At 37.8% G+C, this 16,030-nt stretch overlaps 1 protein-coding gene across 2 annotated transcripts in view; it reads right to left on the bottom strand.

Annotated features, from left to right (window-relative positions):
* ppp2r3b (protein phosphatase 2, regulatory subunit B'', beta) overlaps positions 1 to 16,030 on the bottom strand; it is a 106,899-nt gene that overhangs the window by 26,534 nt on the left and 64,335 nt on the right. For both annotated transcript variants that reach the window (XM_059963803.1, XM_059963802.1), the window contains exons 6-10: positions 11,489 to 11,563; positions 6,765 to 6,851; positions 5,971 to 6,127; positions 3,442 to 3,490; positions 1,811 to 1,900 (exon numbers count right to left, since the gene is read on the bottom strand). In XM_059963803.1, the coding sequence (XP_059819786.1) occupies positions 1,811 to 1,900; positions 3,442 to 3,490; positions 5,971 to 6,127; positions 6,765 to 6,851; positions 11,489 to 11,563 (458 nt within the window). The remainder of the gene's footprint in view (positions 1 to 1,810; positions 1,901 to 3,441; positions 3,491 to 5,970; positions 6,128 to 6,764; positions 6,852 to 11,488; positions 11,564 to 16,030) is intronic.

Genomic DNA, 16,030 nt, shown 5'->3' with positions numbered 1-16,030 from the left:
CTTCTATCAACCTGAAGTAGGTTAGTTCTTAGAGGAGAACCCTTTGTGAGAAGCTTAAAAAAAGTGTGGCTTTGATCAGGACTGATCAGTCATATTAACTGAAAAACTGGAAAAGTTATATTCAGTGGCTACTTTATTAAGTACACCCTTACACTTGACATTAATATAAATATCCTATCAGCCAATCGTGTGGCAGCAACTCAATGCAGAAAAGCAAGTAGTCATAGTTGCTGTTCAGATCAAATATCTGAATGGGGAAGAAATGTGATCCAAGTGACTTTGATTGTGGAATGATTGTTGGTGCTAGATGGGGTGGTCTGAATATCTCAGACTGCTGATCTCCTGGGATTTTCATGCACAACAATCTATAGAGCTTACAGAGAATGGTGCGAAAGCCAAAAAAAAAACATCCAGTGAGCAGTACTGAGAGTGAAAAATGCCTTATTAAGAGAGGTCAGAGAATGGCCAGACAGGTTCAAACTAATAGAAACTCAGATAACCACACCTTACAACAGTGCTATGCAGAAGATCTTCTCTGAACACACAGCACATCAAACTGTGAAGTGGATGGGCTTACACACCAGAAGACCACAAACATTCATAAATATACTCAGTGACCACTTTATTATGTACATGGCATAATCAAGTTAAATATTTTGCATCTTGCAACATCTGAAACAGCCCAGTTCTGATGCCCTGGGGGAACATGTCCTATGAATGCAATAGCTAGTTAGTTTTGTATCAATACGCTCTGGAACACTATGGCGAGTAAGTCGGACATATGGAGGCTAGACAAAAATGGATACTAGAGACTCAAATATTTGGGGGTGTTTGGCAGATGTGTGAAACTAATGGGGAGATGGTTAGAGGGTAGCCTAGTGAATGGGCAGAGGGGCAAGAGTGCAAGTCAATTAAAGAGTGGGGTGGGGGCAAAAAGAGGTAAAATAACAAAGTAGTAGCATCTGTATGACTGCATTCTCTGGCTTCATGTTTGTATTTAAAAGCTTCATGTACATTAAAATATACCTTACATGATTTGACAGGAGCAGCTGACACTGGCACAAGTCACCTTAGCAATAAATGCCCCACATTTTAGCAAGGGTATCTTCTAGTAATGAGTAGAAAAGAAATCTGCAGTTATCAGATATTCAAATAAGTGGAGACATCCTTAAATAAGAGTCCTTGTATTCATTTTTAAGCCTTTAGTATTCATTCTCATGAAATTTGTTAGCATGCAAATATTAAAGGATTTACAGGAAATAAAACAGATGGACCTTTCAAGTAGCCTTCTGATTCCTTTGACTCATCACTATTACACTCCCTTCAATGAAAGTTCAATGTTATTTTGATATCTCCCATCTTCCATGGAAGTCTTTTGCATTAGCCCATAAACACAAGATCTTATTATAATACAAACTTGTGCATTTGTTCCACTGGTCTGTAGAAATTCAAAATTTCTAATGGCAGGTGCCTCTTTACCCAAGATTGGGGGTTTTTAAAGTGGGTTTCATGGACCCTTGCTTAAGGTATTGGTTCATGGCATAAAAAAGAGATTGGGAACCCCTGCCCTAGATGAAGGTGGAGAAATTGTACAGAAAATAATATGCCTCAGCATTAAAGCACAAGCAACATCATCCCAATAAATGTTAACAAGAAATTGTATGACTCCATTCAAAATATTTAAAGTGAGGAACTTGTAGCTTGACAGCCCAAATGTTCAAATCTCAAAGCAGTCAAGCAACTTTTTTTTTGGCACAGACTTATAAAATCCTCTGATTACTTTGCTTCCTTTATTATTAAATAGATTTACCTGGTTGCTGTCTTTTTGTCTTCTTCTGAAATCAAAAACCACACAAAGTCTGCATAACCAATTTTTCTTTCTTTTGTAGCATTTCTGTGCCTGTACATTAAATGACAATTTTAAAGTTAGATCTGAACTTACTAGATTTATGGAACTTGGTGAATAAATTTCACATGGTGCTGTTAATGAGCAGCGTTACCAAATTCTTGTAAAAATCTATTGAACAAGTTCATAATTTATCACAACAAGGGCAAGTGTGTTTAGTCAGTCTTCCTTCTTGCCATTACATTTTGCAGAAAAAAAAACGTATGACAATTGCTGAAAGGTTTGAACTGATCTAAAAAAAAGGAACAGATCATCTGTGAGTGGATATTAACCTCAAACAACTGTCCTTTAATCAGATTGAAATACTGTGAAAATGACTGAGGAAGGAGAATGTGCACAAGTTAAAATAGAAAAATTCAAATGTCAAAGCGAGATAAGTGTAGAGGAAGATGATAAATGATGGGAGAGAAAAGTTCATTAAAAAAACCCAAGAATTAACCTTTAGAAATAAAGTATCTGTAATAGAGTATCAACTCCAACTACATTCTTTAGTGAAGTTCCAAACACACAACAAACTCATGCTTGGCAGATGGAAAGATTTTGGGGACCAGATGGTTAACACTCATAGCAGGATTAAAGAGAGAGCAACACACACAAAATGGTGGTGGAACGCAGTAGGCCAGGCAGCATCTATAGGGAGAAGCGCTGTCGATATTTCAGGCCAAGACCCTTTGTCAGGATGGATAGAGATAGAGATTAGCTTTTTGTCACATGTACATTGATATAGTTAAATACATCGTTAAATACTCAGTTGTAGGTGGCCATTAATTGTCCAAAAGGTTAATAAATTTCATCAGCAAGGCTTAGGTCTTACTGTACATAGGCACTGAGTATTTGCAAATGGAATCAAAAATTGTGTAAAGTTCCTGAATTTTTACCATATGATGAAGGGGAGGTCACTGATAAAGCAGCTGAAGATGGTTGATTTCAGAATCAGAATCAGGTTTAATATCACTGGCATACGAAGATTCAGCAGCATCTATGGAAAGGAATAAACAGTCGATGTTTTGGGCCCTGATCTTCCATCAGGATTCTCATGAAGGGTCTCAGCCCAAAACATTGATTGTTCATTCCTTTCCATAGATACTGCCTGACCTGCTGAGTTCTTTACAGCATTTTGTATGTTACTCTGGATTTCCAGAATCTGCAGAATATCTTGTGTTTATGCTATCGTGGGAAATTGTTAGTGTTGATCTGGGTGGAGATTATTTACCATTAACTAATGATGTTCAATCATTCTCCTGATGACTGAGAGTAGATTGACAGAGTATTATCAGAGCACACCTGAAAAAAACTATCCATAGTGCCAGACAGATATCATGATAAAAACAGGATCACAATTTTCAGTTCGTGACAATTAAAGCTTTCATTGCTCTGTTAATTAGGTTTTTCCATAAAAGAAAACTAAGCTCCTCAATTCAAAACAAAATGTAGAGGTAATAATAGAAGTTTACAAAAGGAAACCTGATCATTAAAGTTGTTAGATGGCTAACCAGAATACAGTAATGTTCAGGATTTAAAAAAAATGTATTTACCTCGTAACTGCTCCGGAGAAAATTCTTTCTATCATTCTATTTGATATTGCTAAAAGGAAAAAGAATTATTCAAGCAACAATTATAAAATTTCCTATAAAATTAAGAAAATTCATAATTAACACTTAGACTGTTCCAAATCAATGAACATTATAACTAGGTTCTGGGCTAACAATGTTTGCCAGCTAAAACATCAAATTCCAACTCATTCATTTTCAAGAATAATCTAATTAGTACTACATTAAAAGTTGTCATTTGGTGTTAATACATTGGCTTTATGGGTGGCGGGTGGAGATATGTCCCTACCAAAGGAAGTGTAAGGCACTGCTTCCCTTCCACTAGCCTGCAGGTCCCCCTTGGGCAAGGTGTTGTACCTGCTTAGCCCACCCATCGGGTCCTGTGAAGCCATGGGAGCAGGAGTGGATGGTCGTATGAGCTGCTGGTGCATATCACAAGCCCTGGTTATACGACCACAGATACCAGCAGACAATCTCTGAAGAGGATTGATATTGATTGGGGTCACCAGTCTTGAAGAGACACTGCCCAGAAGGCAATGGCAAACCATTTTGGTAGAAAAAATTTGCCAAGTACAATCATGGTCATGGATAGACCATAATCACTCATATCATATGACACTGCACATAATGAATGAACAAATATTGGTTTTATCAAGTTGAGGTCATTGTATCTTTCAAATAAATTTTTAAAACTATAAGCAAAAATATGATTTAGACAGAGTTGCTCAAAGTAATAACAGCTGTGAAATGTCATCAGATCTGGTTCTAATCACTTAGAAAGTAGGATGACATATTTGTGTTCATGGACACAATGACTTCCTACTTTTCTAGAGGTCACAGAAAGTAATCAAAATCCATTGTCTCAAAGGAATAATGTCCAGAAGCAAAAAATCTGTGTCAATCTCAGCATTATAGCCAGTGCATTCCACAAAAGTTCAGGGTTTTCCATTAGTGCATTTGATAGACTGTTAATTTACACACTCCTCCCATCACCCTCTCACCAACCAACCCCCATTCATTTTTCAGGATTATGAAAATCCAAGGTTGGTGAGCATATCCTAGTCTTGATGTCAGAATGTTATCACTATTTGCTAAACAAGATTCTGAGTATTAAATGGAGTCAAGGTAAAATGACAGCTTTTAAAATTGTGGGGATGAGTTCTATGGGATTCTTTTATTTATCCACCCCACACTTTCCTCAAGAACCACCACCTTCTCAGAAAAAAAAAGCATGTCTAGAGTGATTCAAATGCAAAATTAACAAAAATAATCATATGAAATAGTGTTATGGAAATTGTTAAGAATTCTATTAACTCTATAACCTTATATAATACTTTCATTAACCTCCAGGAGAAATGTGTCTCCTCTCCACCAACTAATTAACAACTCTACGGTTACAACATTCGGGTTCCTGGGCACCAATGTTTTGCAGGATCTTATGAGAGAGAATCATATCTCCTACATTAACAAAAAGGCTCAGATGACGTATTTCTTGCAGGGAGTGGTAAAATTCCATCTTCCCAAGCATATACTGGTGCAATTCTATACTACCATTATAGAGAGTGTCCTTACTTCAGCCATTGTCTGGTTCGATGCAGCATCCTCTCACAGTATATAAGAACTGCAACGAACTGTCAGGTCAGCAGAAAAGGTAATTGGCTGCAGTCTACCATCAGTACAGGACTTGTATGTGTCCAGTAAAACGTGGGCAGAAAAAATATCATTGTAGAGACTAACCATCCTGCAAATTGCCCTTTCCAAAAGCTCCCTCTTGAAAAATGCTATAGGGCTATTAAAAAAAATATTTCATACCATCTTCAAAATTTTTCCCCTAAGCAGTTAATCTGATCAACCATTCTACTTAGTTCCCCCACTCCCTGCTGTATTTACAAATTTTATTTTTTGTTGCATGGCATACAAACACACCACAGCGAATTGCTAAAACATGAATAAAGTTGATCTTTGATCCTTTATAAGCTATTGGACATGTTGAACGAAAGCCTAATGTGAATATTAGGGAACTTGAATGCAGATGTTCAACATTCACAATATATTAATGACTTTGCCTCGAAAGTGACCAGTGCAATATTCTTTCAAAAAAAATAAAACACTATCTGTGTGTGACTAAAATAATAAACATCACAGATGAATGCTTTTGTACCAATAGAGAACAAAAGAAAAATGTTTCCCCAATTTAACATTTTCACAGTGATAAATGGAATTAATATAACTTCCCAGCTCTTATATTTGGATTTAATTAATTTTTTCTCCAAAAAGTTGATTATTGATGGGCCACAACTTAATTACAACGTGACAAAAGGAGTAGGATGAAAAATGGGAAATACAATGCAGATTTTTGTTTTGTGGATTGGCTTACGTTCCAGAATACAAACGAGGCTGATTTGAAATAGTTTATCTAGATAGCAGTTCACCACTTATTCATGCACGGTCTGTCATTTGAAGCATCTAGCATCTGACTACTAATGACCTGTAACTTCATGTTGCATGTCATACCATCATCATTATGTCTTGCCAGGTCCTTCTGATCAATGTAGAGGTCATGGTCAGTGTCAAGTTCCCAGAACTTACAATAGATCACATAAAAGTGCTCGTATGAGAAAAATTCTGTGAGCTGATTAATGTCATCTTCCTCTTCCAATAAGGCTATATTCTGCAAATTAAAAACATACCCTCATTTTAGAATTCATACTAATTATTCAAAAAGTAATTACCCTTGCCGCTAATAAATGGAAAATTGGCCATGTTCTGCCACAGAAAATTTAATGTTAACTCTTTTTAAGAAAACTCAGTTTCTACTTTGTGTGATGTGCAGTTTTTTTTTAAAGTTTGCAAATGTGTAAGTTTTTAAATCACACAAAGTGATCAACAGATATACAATCTTTCTGTCTAATGTTATAAAAATAGCTTGATTAATCAATATTTATTACATGGGCAATAAAAACATTTATCCATTTTTGGGTAGTGAGATAATACTTTAGTGATGCAAGTGTTGGGCATGCTGTTGCACAAGTCATGGCATGCTTTTTATGTACTATAATTCGGAGCAAATTATGAATGACAGTTGTTTCCCATGTGGAATGAATCATACAATTACTACCTCATGAAAGCTTTTGTTAAAATAAGCAGATAAAAATATCTGAGGGTATTAATGGAGTTGGATATATATATATCCAAGTGCTTTCAGATCACTCAAGAATTAAAATTTCAAGTACTTTACTCATACAAATAGAAAGAATTAAATGAGTGAGGATCAGGAAGGAACACAGATAGACTGCATGATTTAATACCTGCAGAAGGTTGCTCTTCCTAATTTCTGTACATGTTATTCGTCCTGTCCATGATCTGTTTACTGTGTAAAATATTCTCTGTATGACCTGTGCAAAAAAAAAATTATTGACATTTGACAGCAATTTAAAGTGGAAACAGCAAATAGTGTGTGATGGGCACAAAGGTAATGCTGTTGTATGTATTAAACAAAAATATTTGTAGACAACCTGAATTCTCCATGAATGAAAGAAGTAACTGGTAAAACATAAATATCCCCATCTTGGCAAATTCCACACTTAAAAATGTCTAAACAATACAGGGCTAGAATTAGAAGCAAAAGACTGTCAAATTAGATAAGCAAAAGAGCAGAATGCAAGCCAAAGGAAATTGCAATCATGTGCAACATTCTTTCCAGCTACCTAGGTCCAAAGCGACTTGATGCATATAACCACTGTCATGGCAAATATCTGTCAAGGACATGGAAAAGATGCATTGGGAATAATTTTAAATTAGTGGGAGCAATATAAGTTCAAATGAATGAAACTCATCCAATCAGAATCAGTAAGCGCTTACATAAACCACTATGATGGAATTTGTGTAAATGAAAACACTGAAATAACTGAATTATTAGATTCAGAAAAGCAAGGCAGGCAAGATCTTCCTGTAGGGTAAACAACCTTCCTCACCTTGTCTTTATGAATAATGATAAATGAAAGGTTGATTATTAAAATGCTAACTTGAAAATCCAGTCAGTCACAACACAAGGAATTAATTGTGTTATTGAACAAGTGGTATACATTTTCAGGACCTCCATCACAGGTCCTGTGGAACTGAAGAAAAAAGTGGGCAAGGTTATTCGGGGTCACCAGGCCAAGTTAAAGGCTTAAGAGAAATCAGAACTCTGTGATTGGAGGTCAGGGTGGAGACAAGAGGGCAAAGAGTGATCTAAAGTGGAACATGCCTCCCTCACTACTTGTCCCTCCAACCAAGACCAGAGCAGAATTTACAAATCCCATACTTCAGAAGATGTCATCACAATGTGTATAGTACAAAGATGCTGAATGGGATAGATGCAGAACAGATCTGGCAGCTCAAGAGTTGGCACCCATAAGCCATCATGCGCCACCAACAGCAGAATTGTAGGCAATCAGAATCTTTAACCTCATGATCTGACATATCCATTGCTTTACAATTTCCACCAAGTCAAGAAATCAATTCTGCTTCACTGAGTGAAGGGCAGGTGAGCAGAATCACCTAGCATACCCAAAGATAAATACGATGCCAGTTTAGTGAAACTGCAATACAGGAATATAGGCACGCTAGGCAGCAGAAAACAGAATGCAATAGAAAGCATGCAGTGGACAGATTAAACCAAGCTCATCCAATGGACCAAATCCGGTCCTAACATACTTGGCCATCACTGGTAGACAACAATTAAAACAGAACATGAAATGGCAGTTGCAACAACATCCCCATCCTCAATAATGGCAGGGCTGAGCATGTGACTGCTAATGACTGAATCAAACATGTTAACCAGATGTGTCAAATAGAAGGTCTGACCTGGCTTCCTGCTGAACCAAATTTAATTCACTTCACATAGTTCTTAGAAACAGTTGAGAGCACTGGTTAAAATGAGGCTAACATCCCAATTACGGTACTAAAGACCTCTACTTCAGACCTGGCTGATCCTCTAACCACACTATTCCACTACTCTGGCCATGCTCTTTGCACTACTACCATTGAGCAATAGGTACAGGAGCCTTGGATCCCATCAGGTTCAGTAAGTTATTATCCTGCAGCCAACAGATTCCTGATCTAACATTGATAACTTCACTCACTTCATCATTGAACATACTCCACAACCTATTGACTCACTTTCAAGGACTCTACAACTCTCTTTCTCAATATTGTTTATTTAGTTGTTATTGGCACAAGTTCTGCAGATGGAGCAGAGGTGCTCGATGAAGTGGTTCCCCAACTTACAATGGGTTTCACCAACGTAGAGGAGGCCACATTCGGAGATCCACTAAAAGCAGAACTTCCTGTGGCCAAACGTTTTAATTCTGATTTCCTTTCTAACATGTCTGCCCATGGCCTTCTCTTGTGCCATGATGAAGCCACCTTCAGGGTGGAGAAACTATACCTTATATTCTGTCTAGGTAGCCTCCCACCTGATGGCATGAATATTGACCTTTCCTTTGAGTAGAGAAAGAATTCACTCCCCCTCCCCTGTTCTATTCCCCACTCTAGCTTCTTAGCTCTTCTCACCTGCTTATCACCTCCCCCGGTGCCCATCCTCGTTCCATTTCTCCTCAGGTTCCCTCTCCTCTTCTATCAGATTCCTTTCTCTTCAGCCCTTTACTTTTCCTACTCACTTGCATTCATCTATCACCTACCAGCTATCCCATGTTCCTCCCCCATGCCCCCACCTTTTTATTCTGGTGTCTGCTTCCTTCCTTTCCAGTCTTGAAGTGTCTGCCTGAAATTTCAATTATTTCCATGGATGCTATTTGACCTGCTGAGTTCCTCCAGCATTTTGTTCACATTGTTTTGGAATTCCAACATCTGCAGAATTTCTTGTATTTACTCTTACCAATAATCTACTCATTAGTGCCCAGTCTAGGTTTCACTGGCCACTAAATTATCCCAAGAGTGAAGGCAGGTTGGCAAGAGTGAAGGCAGGGCGTGTTTCTGTGCTGCACTGTTCTATGACTTTAATTTGTAAAATGTGCATGAGGGATTGTTAATAGAAAAAAATCGTTTTAGACTTTTTCTAAAAATAGTGCTAAATACAAAACGATCTCACAGAAACACGGTTGAGGAGGAGAGGACAAGTTCCTTTGAAGGGAAAAATTAAGGTATTTTGGGTGGCAAAAACTAAACCATGCACAGTTAGAAAGTCCACATTTCCTAACAATGTTTTGGCAATACAAAGTGTGCAGACAGTTGCTGAGAAGCTTGAGAAGAAGAAAAAAACTTTTCCATTGGCATGTTCTGCTTAGTTAAATCAATGTTCTAAAATACAATTAGACAGATGAATTTAAAAAATATTGCTGGCTAATTTTCCCCCAGCCTCAGGAAATATGGCAACAGAATAAAACTGGGAATAGCTGGCTGCAGAGGGGTGTTTTTCAGCTCTTGAGATAATAGAATCACAAAGAACCACTAGCTTATGGCAGTTTTCCCAAAAAGCACTTGCCTATGTTCTGCCCTATCACCCAACAATTTCTTCTACCTAATCTGGCACTGCAATGCTATTGTCTGCACCCTGTTGACCCAAGACTACCTTGAGCTTTCATCCATACAGCTGACATTCATCCAGCTGACATTTCATTCCCAGAAAAAAAACTGCAACCTTCTGATTCTGACTTTTCATGTCAAAACTATTGCATTTATTAAGACGGGTGGCTATTCAGTGGAAGATCCTTTGGAGTTTGACAGTGTTACCATTCACCCTACAACCACACTTGCCCAAATGAATGACTTGCCCATAGATGTGCTTAAAAGCAAGCAAATCTCTATTGAAGGCTGTACACTCAGCAGAGATCTGGCCACGGAACATCTATACTAATAAATACAAAATAATTTTATTATCCAAGTACATATTTCATCCTGAGATTTATTTTCATGCAGGCATTCACAGAACAGAAGGACAACAGAATCAATGAAAAACTACACAAAGACTGACAAGCAACCAATGTGAAAAAGAAACTATGCATATACAAAAAATAGTGCATATAAATAACACTGAGAACATTAGTTGTAAAATCCTTGAAAGTGAGTCCATATATTGTCTTCAGTGTTGTGCAGAGTGAAGTTATCCACGGCGGTTTAGGAAGCTGATAACTGAAGGGTTAGACTGGAGTTCAAAGCAGTACATGAGGTTTTGCAGATTTCCCAGCTCCTGACATGCAACTGGATACTTGTGAGGGAGTTTCCACTTGCCTCACCAACATACTTGGAGTCTGATTGTGTCTTCGATCATGTTGTAATAAACAGCATGCAGATGACCAATGAATTTGGGATAGTGCAAGATCTGCTACGTTGAGGCCAATAAATCAGTACTGATATTATAAAGCACTGGGAGTATTTATATTGAAATTTAAGCACGCAAGGAGGTAACACATGCAAAATGCTGCGGGAACTCAGCACACCAGGCAGCATCTATGGGGGGAGAAAAAAAAAGTACATTTGACATACTCTTTTCCACAGAAGCTGCCTGGCCTGTTAAGTTCCTTCAGCATTTTGTGTGCGTTGCTTGGATTTCCAGCATCTGTAGATTTTCTCAGATCATCTGCACCTGGTTATATAAAGGTTTCATGATCCTTTCCACAGACTCTTTTTGCTTGAAAGAACACTATAAGATCTTAAGCAACACACACAAAATGCTGGAGGAACTCGGGCATCTGTGGAAAAGAGTAATCAGTCAACGTTTTGGGCTGACAACCTTCATCAGGACCTGATGAAGGGTCTCAGCCCGAAACGTCAACTGGTTACTCTTTTCCATAGGTACTACCAGGCCTGCTGAGTTCCTTCAGCATTGTGTGTATGTTGCTTGGATTTCCAGTATCTGCAGATTTTCTGAAACATTTTTTGTGAAAATGTACAAGGCGTTCAAAATGGAAATAAACAACATCTATTTGTATGTAACAAACAGGTAATGGTATAGTGCACTTTAGCTAGCACAGGTAAAAACAAAAAGACAACAAAACAACATGTTTTCATACTCTGAAGCATCACTTACCGTGGTGACATATCGAGTGTGAAACTCTGTGGCTTCTCTGAGAAATGTTAACCCAGGATGCACATTCACCACATCCTATAAAAGGAAACCAATAGTCATTTAACCAATTCAGTTCTTATCAAGCCGATTTTCTTTATAATCTTTTGTTCTTGAACAGGGTGCACTGTAAATGCTGTAGAGCTCAGAACTAGGTAAAGAGGACAAGGCTGGTTTATACCTTCAATTTAAATTTCATATAAACAAAGTGTTTAATATTTAAGTACAGTATATATTTTTTATTTACAACAAATATTAAACAATACAGAAAAGGAACAGATAGATCATACACTAGCTGCATGCTCATTGAAAGGAGGGGAAAGCCTGTTTTTGTTTGTGTAAAAAGGTCAATTGATCACATTCACAAAAAGCATGACAACATCGGATGAATCTATATGGAACAAATCTGCTAGAAAACAATGTTTGAGGAAAGCAATGAGAAAGCCAAGGAAAATTTATAGAAAAAAGATAGATGATGAATGCCTACATTAATTCTGAGGAAATGAACATCAATTTTGCAATACCCATGTCTATGGAGTAGGACTGTCCCGGTGCATTAAAAATCTAATGTTAGAGTACTGGCTTACATCTCAGTTTGGAAGAAAGCAGCTCAAAGTATACAGTGAATTGTGATACTGTAGCCAAATTCTTACTAGCTATTAGTTGTCTTTTTTCCTGTGGAATGAATAATTTTTGAACGGTCAGGATCAGAATTAGGTTTATTTTCACTCATAGAAGTCATGAAGCTTGATGTTTTGTGGAAGCAGTATTATACAGGCATAGCAATTTACTACAAGTTATAATAAACAGTGTGCAAGAGCTAAGTAGGACACAAGGACCATTCAGAAGTCTGATGGCAGAGGGGAAGAAACTGTTCCTGAAACATTGAGTTTAGGCCTTCAGCCAGGAGCCTCCTCCTTGAAGGCACTATGTTTGGAAGATGTCCTCAACGGTGGAGTGGTTTATGTCCATCATGGAGCAGCTTGACACTACAAGCATGGGTTTCCAACCCTTTTTTATGCCTCGGATCCATGCTTTAAGCAAGGGGTCTGTGGACCACAGGTTGGGAACCCTTGCTCTAAAGCCTCTTATGATCCTGAGCATAGGTTGGTAGTGATGCAATCAGAAAGCTCTCCATGGTACACCTACAGAAACTTGCTACAATCTTTGCTGACATACTAATTCTCCTCAAACTCCTGATGAAATATAGTTGCATCATGCCTTTGACATGATTGCATCAATATGCTGGACCCAGGATAGATCTTGAGATATTGATGCCCAGGAACTTTCAGTTGTGCAATGTTTGGGAAGGATTAATTTTCTTCCAAACTCCCCCCCCCCTTACTCCCACAAAATAAACATCTGCTGTCTAATTGAAGGTTGATTTCTCCATATCCATTTTGTCAATGGACAGCATGGTTTGCTTATTTCTCCAATACTAAAAAGTTGCTGAACTGTACTTTTGTATTAAAAAATATTGCCAAGGGAAAAATCTGACCTTGAAAGTTGCATTGATTAAGATATGTTTACTTACAAATTGTTTCCATGCATTTTAAATGGGAAGGTGAGGCTCCACTCAGAAACCTAACCACCCTGAATGAAGCAATATATAGAACACATAAATCAATGCTTTAAGGGTTACCAAAAGAAATTGATTTCACTCTGAACGGATTTTTATTTCATTTATCAAAACAGTCAGATCAAATGTCACCAGCTCACGATGCAAAAAGAAAGATCAAATGCCAGAATTAATTATTTCACTGAAATAACTTTAACACTCTCCCTGTCAACTGCTGGTTTGATGGCAGCATCCACATCTTACAAAATATTGGTAGGTGAGAAAGGTACAAGACAAAATGGGTGCAAAAAATAGCACTAGATCCATCTAACTTGCATTTCTAATCTCAAAATCAGGGCTATTTTAATAAAAGGAGGGATGTTTGGGGAGGTTTTTAAAAAAAATCCCAAGATCTACATCATTTTTGAGTTTGTTCTCAGAAAGTTTGTGCTATTATGATGCACATTCTTCAGTTCATTCCATTTGAACTTTAGTTTAGGAACAAGACACAAAGTATAGATTTAATAGGATTATACACTCAATGCCCACTTTTTGGTACATCCTTACACCTGCTCATTAATAGAAATATCTAATCATATGGTGGCAATGCATAAAAGCCTGCAGGCATTGTCAAGAGGTTCAGTTGTTGTTCTGATCAAACATCAGAATGGGGAAAAAATGTAATCCGAGTAACAATGTGAATTGATTCTTGGTGTCAGATGGAGTGGTTTGAGTATCTTAGAAACTGCTGGTAGTCTGTGATTAATCAATTATTTATTTATTTATCGAAAACATAGAGTTTCTAGAGTTTTATAGAGAATGGTACAATAAACAAAGAACACATCCCGTGAGCAGCAATTCTATGGGTGAAAATGCCTTGTTAATAGAGGTCAGAGGAGAATGGATAGACCAAGCATGGGCAAACTATGACCCGCGGGCCATATGCGGCCTGTTAAGCTTTTTAATCGGGCCCGCAGAACTTGATGAAATTATATTAATAAACCTTGTTAACGTTTTCCCCCCGCAATTCTGACATTTTCCCAATAGATGATGCACTCTATATACATTTATGGCGACCCATTTCCTGGCACATCCGAACCGGCTCACAATTAGTCAGCGTTCCGGCTAAGGGAGATAGCCTGCGGAGATTTGCGAGCACAGAGCTTTGGAGCCTCTGCGCAGTGGGGTGGGGGGGGGCAGGTTGAGGGAGGCTTAAAAGTGAGGTTGGGGATTTCGAATAAAGTTTTTTTTCTTCGACTGCAGTTACCGACTCCGTGTCGTAATTTTAGTGCTGCATGTAGCACACCGCTACACATTGACCTTTGTTGAGGTGCAGCGTATTACTCCACATTTGCGCTTTACTCTTTGTTCGGCTCGACCTATTTGTGTAAACAGGCGTTCAGCGTCATGAACATCAACAAAGCCACCCACAGATCCAAGTTAACTGACCAACACCTCAGATCCATCCTGAGAATCGCCACAACAAAACTAAATCCAGACTTTGATGCGCTGGCTAAAAAGGGAGACCAACAACACTGTTCCCACTGAAATTAAAAATAACTTTCTTCATTGTGTTATGTAAAAAATGCATTTGAAAATATTTTTTTCAATAAGCCTTACATGTTACATGTCATTTCTGTTAAGTGATGGACATGAGTAGTGCGCAGGTGCACGTACGTTCTCAAAATAAAAAATGCGCTCCAGATCAAATAACGCGCTCCGCATACTGGCGCGCTCTCACTGTTCTGTCATTGTGCGGGTTGTTGTTGAGTTTTGGCACAGGGGACAATTGAATAAGAAGGAGCAGGACAAGTAGACCTGCATCTCCTACCGTTTTTGAAATAAAGACAGTCAGGAGGAGAGTGATGATGATAATATCTTGAAGGATAACAGAATTTTCAGTGCTTTAAAATAATAACTGATACTATTAAAAAAAGCTGTATTTTATTCATTTAATTTTCAGTGTTTTAAAAGTCGTTTCAATAAATAGCTAAATACCATGGGACTTCAAAGACAGATATTTTGTTGTAATGCATTTGTTCATTTTCAATTGAAATTAAAGCACATGTTTTCTACATATCCCATGATATTTTATTTTCTCTTATGAGGTGTATTACCAAAACACTCCGTCCATCTGCTCCTGGTCTGGCCCCCCTGTCAAATTTTAGAACCCTTTGTGGCCCTCAAGTCAAAAAGGTTGCCTACCCCTGGGATAGACTGTTTCAAGCTGACAAGGTAACAACAACTCAAATGTGTTACAACAGCGATGTGCAGAAAGAGCACCTCTGAAAACTTTGAAACGAATGGGCTACAGCGCAGAAGACCACAAATACACCCAGTGGCCATTGAGTGTATTTTCTACATTATACTATGTTATCTGCAAAGAATTGCCTTAAAGAGCAAGGGTTATTTTAATGAAATAAATGTGGCATCAGTGAAGACTATTGGTCTTATGGTCAGATAGATGTGTACAAAAATTAGACGGATTTTCTGCATTGTGGAAGCTTGGCAAAAGTATCGTTGCTCCCTGAATCAAATGTTTCATGATAATATATCCAACAAAACCACAACATTATGCTAATACCTACTGGAGAAAACCTCTGGCCTCCTCCACAGAAGCAACACAGAAATCATAGCACCCCCATGAAATTTAGATTTTAATTTCTACTTTCCCACAAAGCCAATTATTTAATTTTCTCCTATGAAGTATATTTACAGTAAATTAAATGTTATTCGTTTAAAAAAAAAATTTCTAGAGGTTTAATGGCACTTCAGTTTACAGTTGAAGAACTGGAATGCTTGTTTGCACTAGCACTTGCTTGACATAATTCAACATTCACAAACCAACTAAAAATCTCAATTATAAAGAGTCCTCATCTAAAGGAGACTATCTGGAATGCACACTAAGGTGGAACTATAAATTTTAGTATCTAGGCTTCTTGTTAGCT

The sequence above is a fragment of the Hypanus sabinus genome, chromosome 3, assembly GCF_030144855.1.
Source record: "Hypanus sabinus isolate sHypSab1 chromosome 3, sHypSab1.hap1, whole genome shotgun sequence".
NCBI lineage: Eukaryota > Metazoa > Chordata > Chondrichthyes > Myliobatiformes > Dasyatidae > Hypanus > Hypanus sabinus.
The sequence above is the reverse complement of the archived record's forward strand: the minus strand, read 5'-3'. Positions and strand labels throughout refer to the sequence as shown.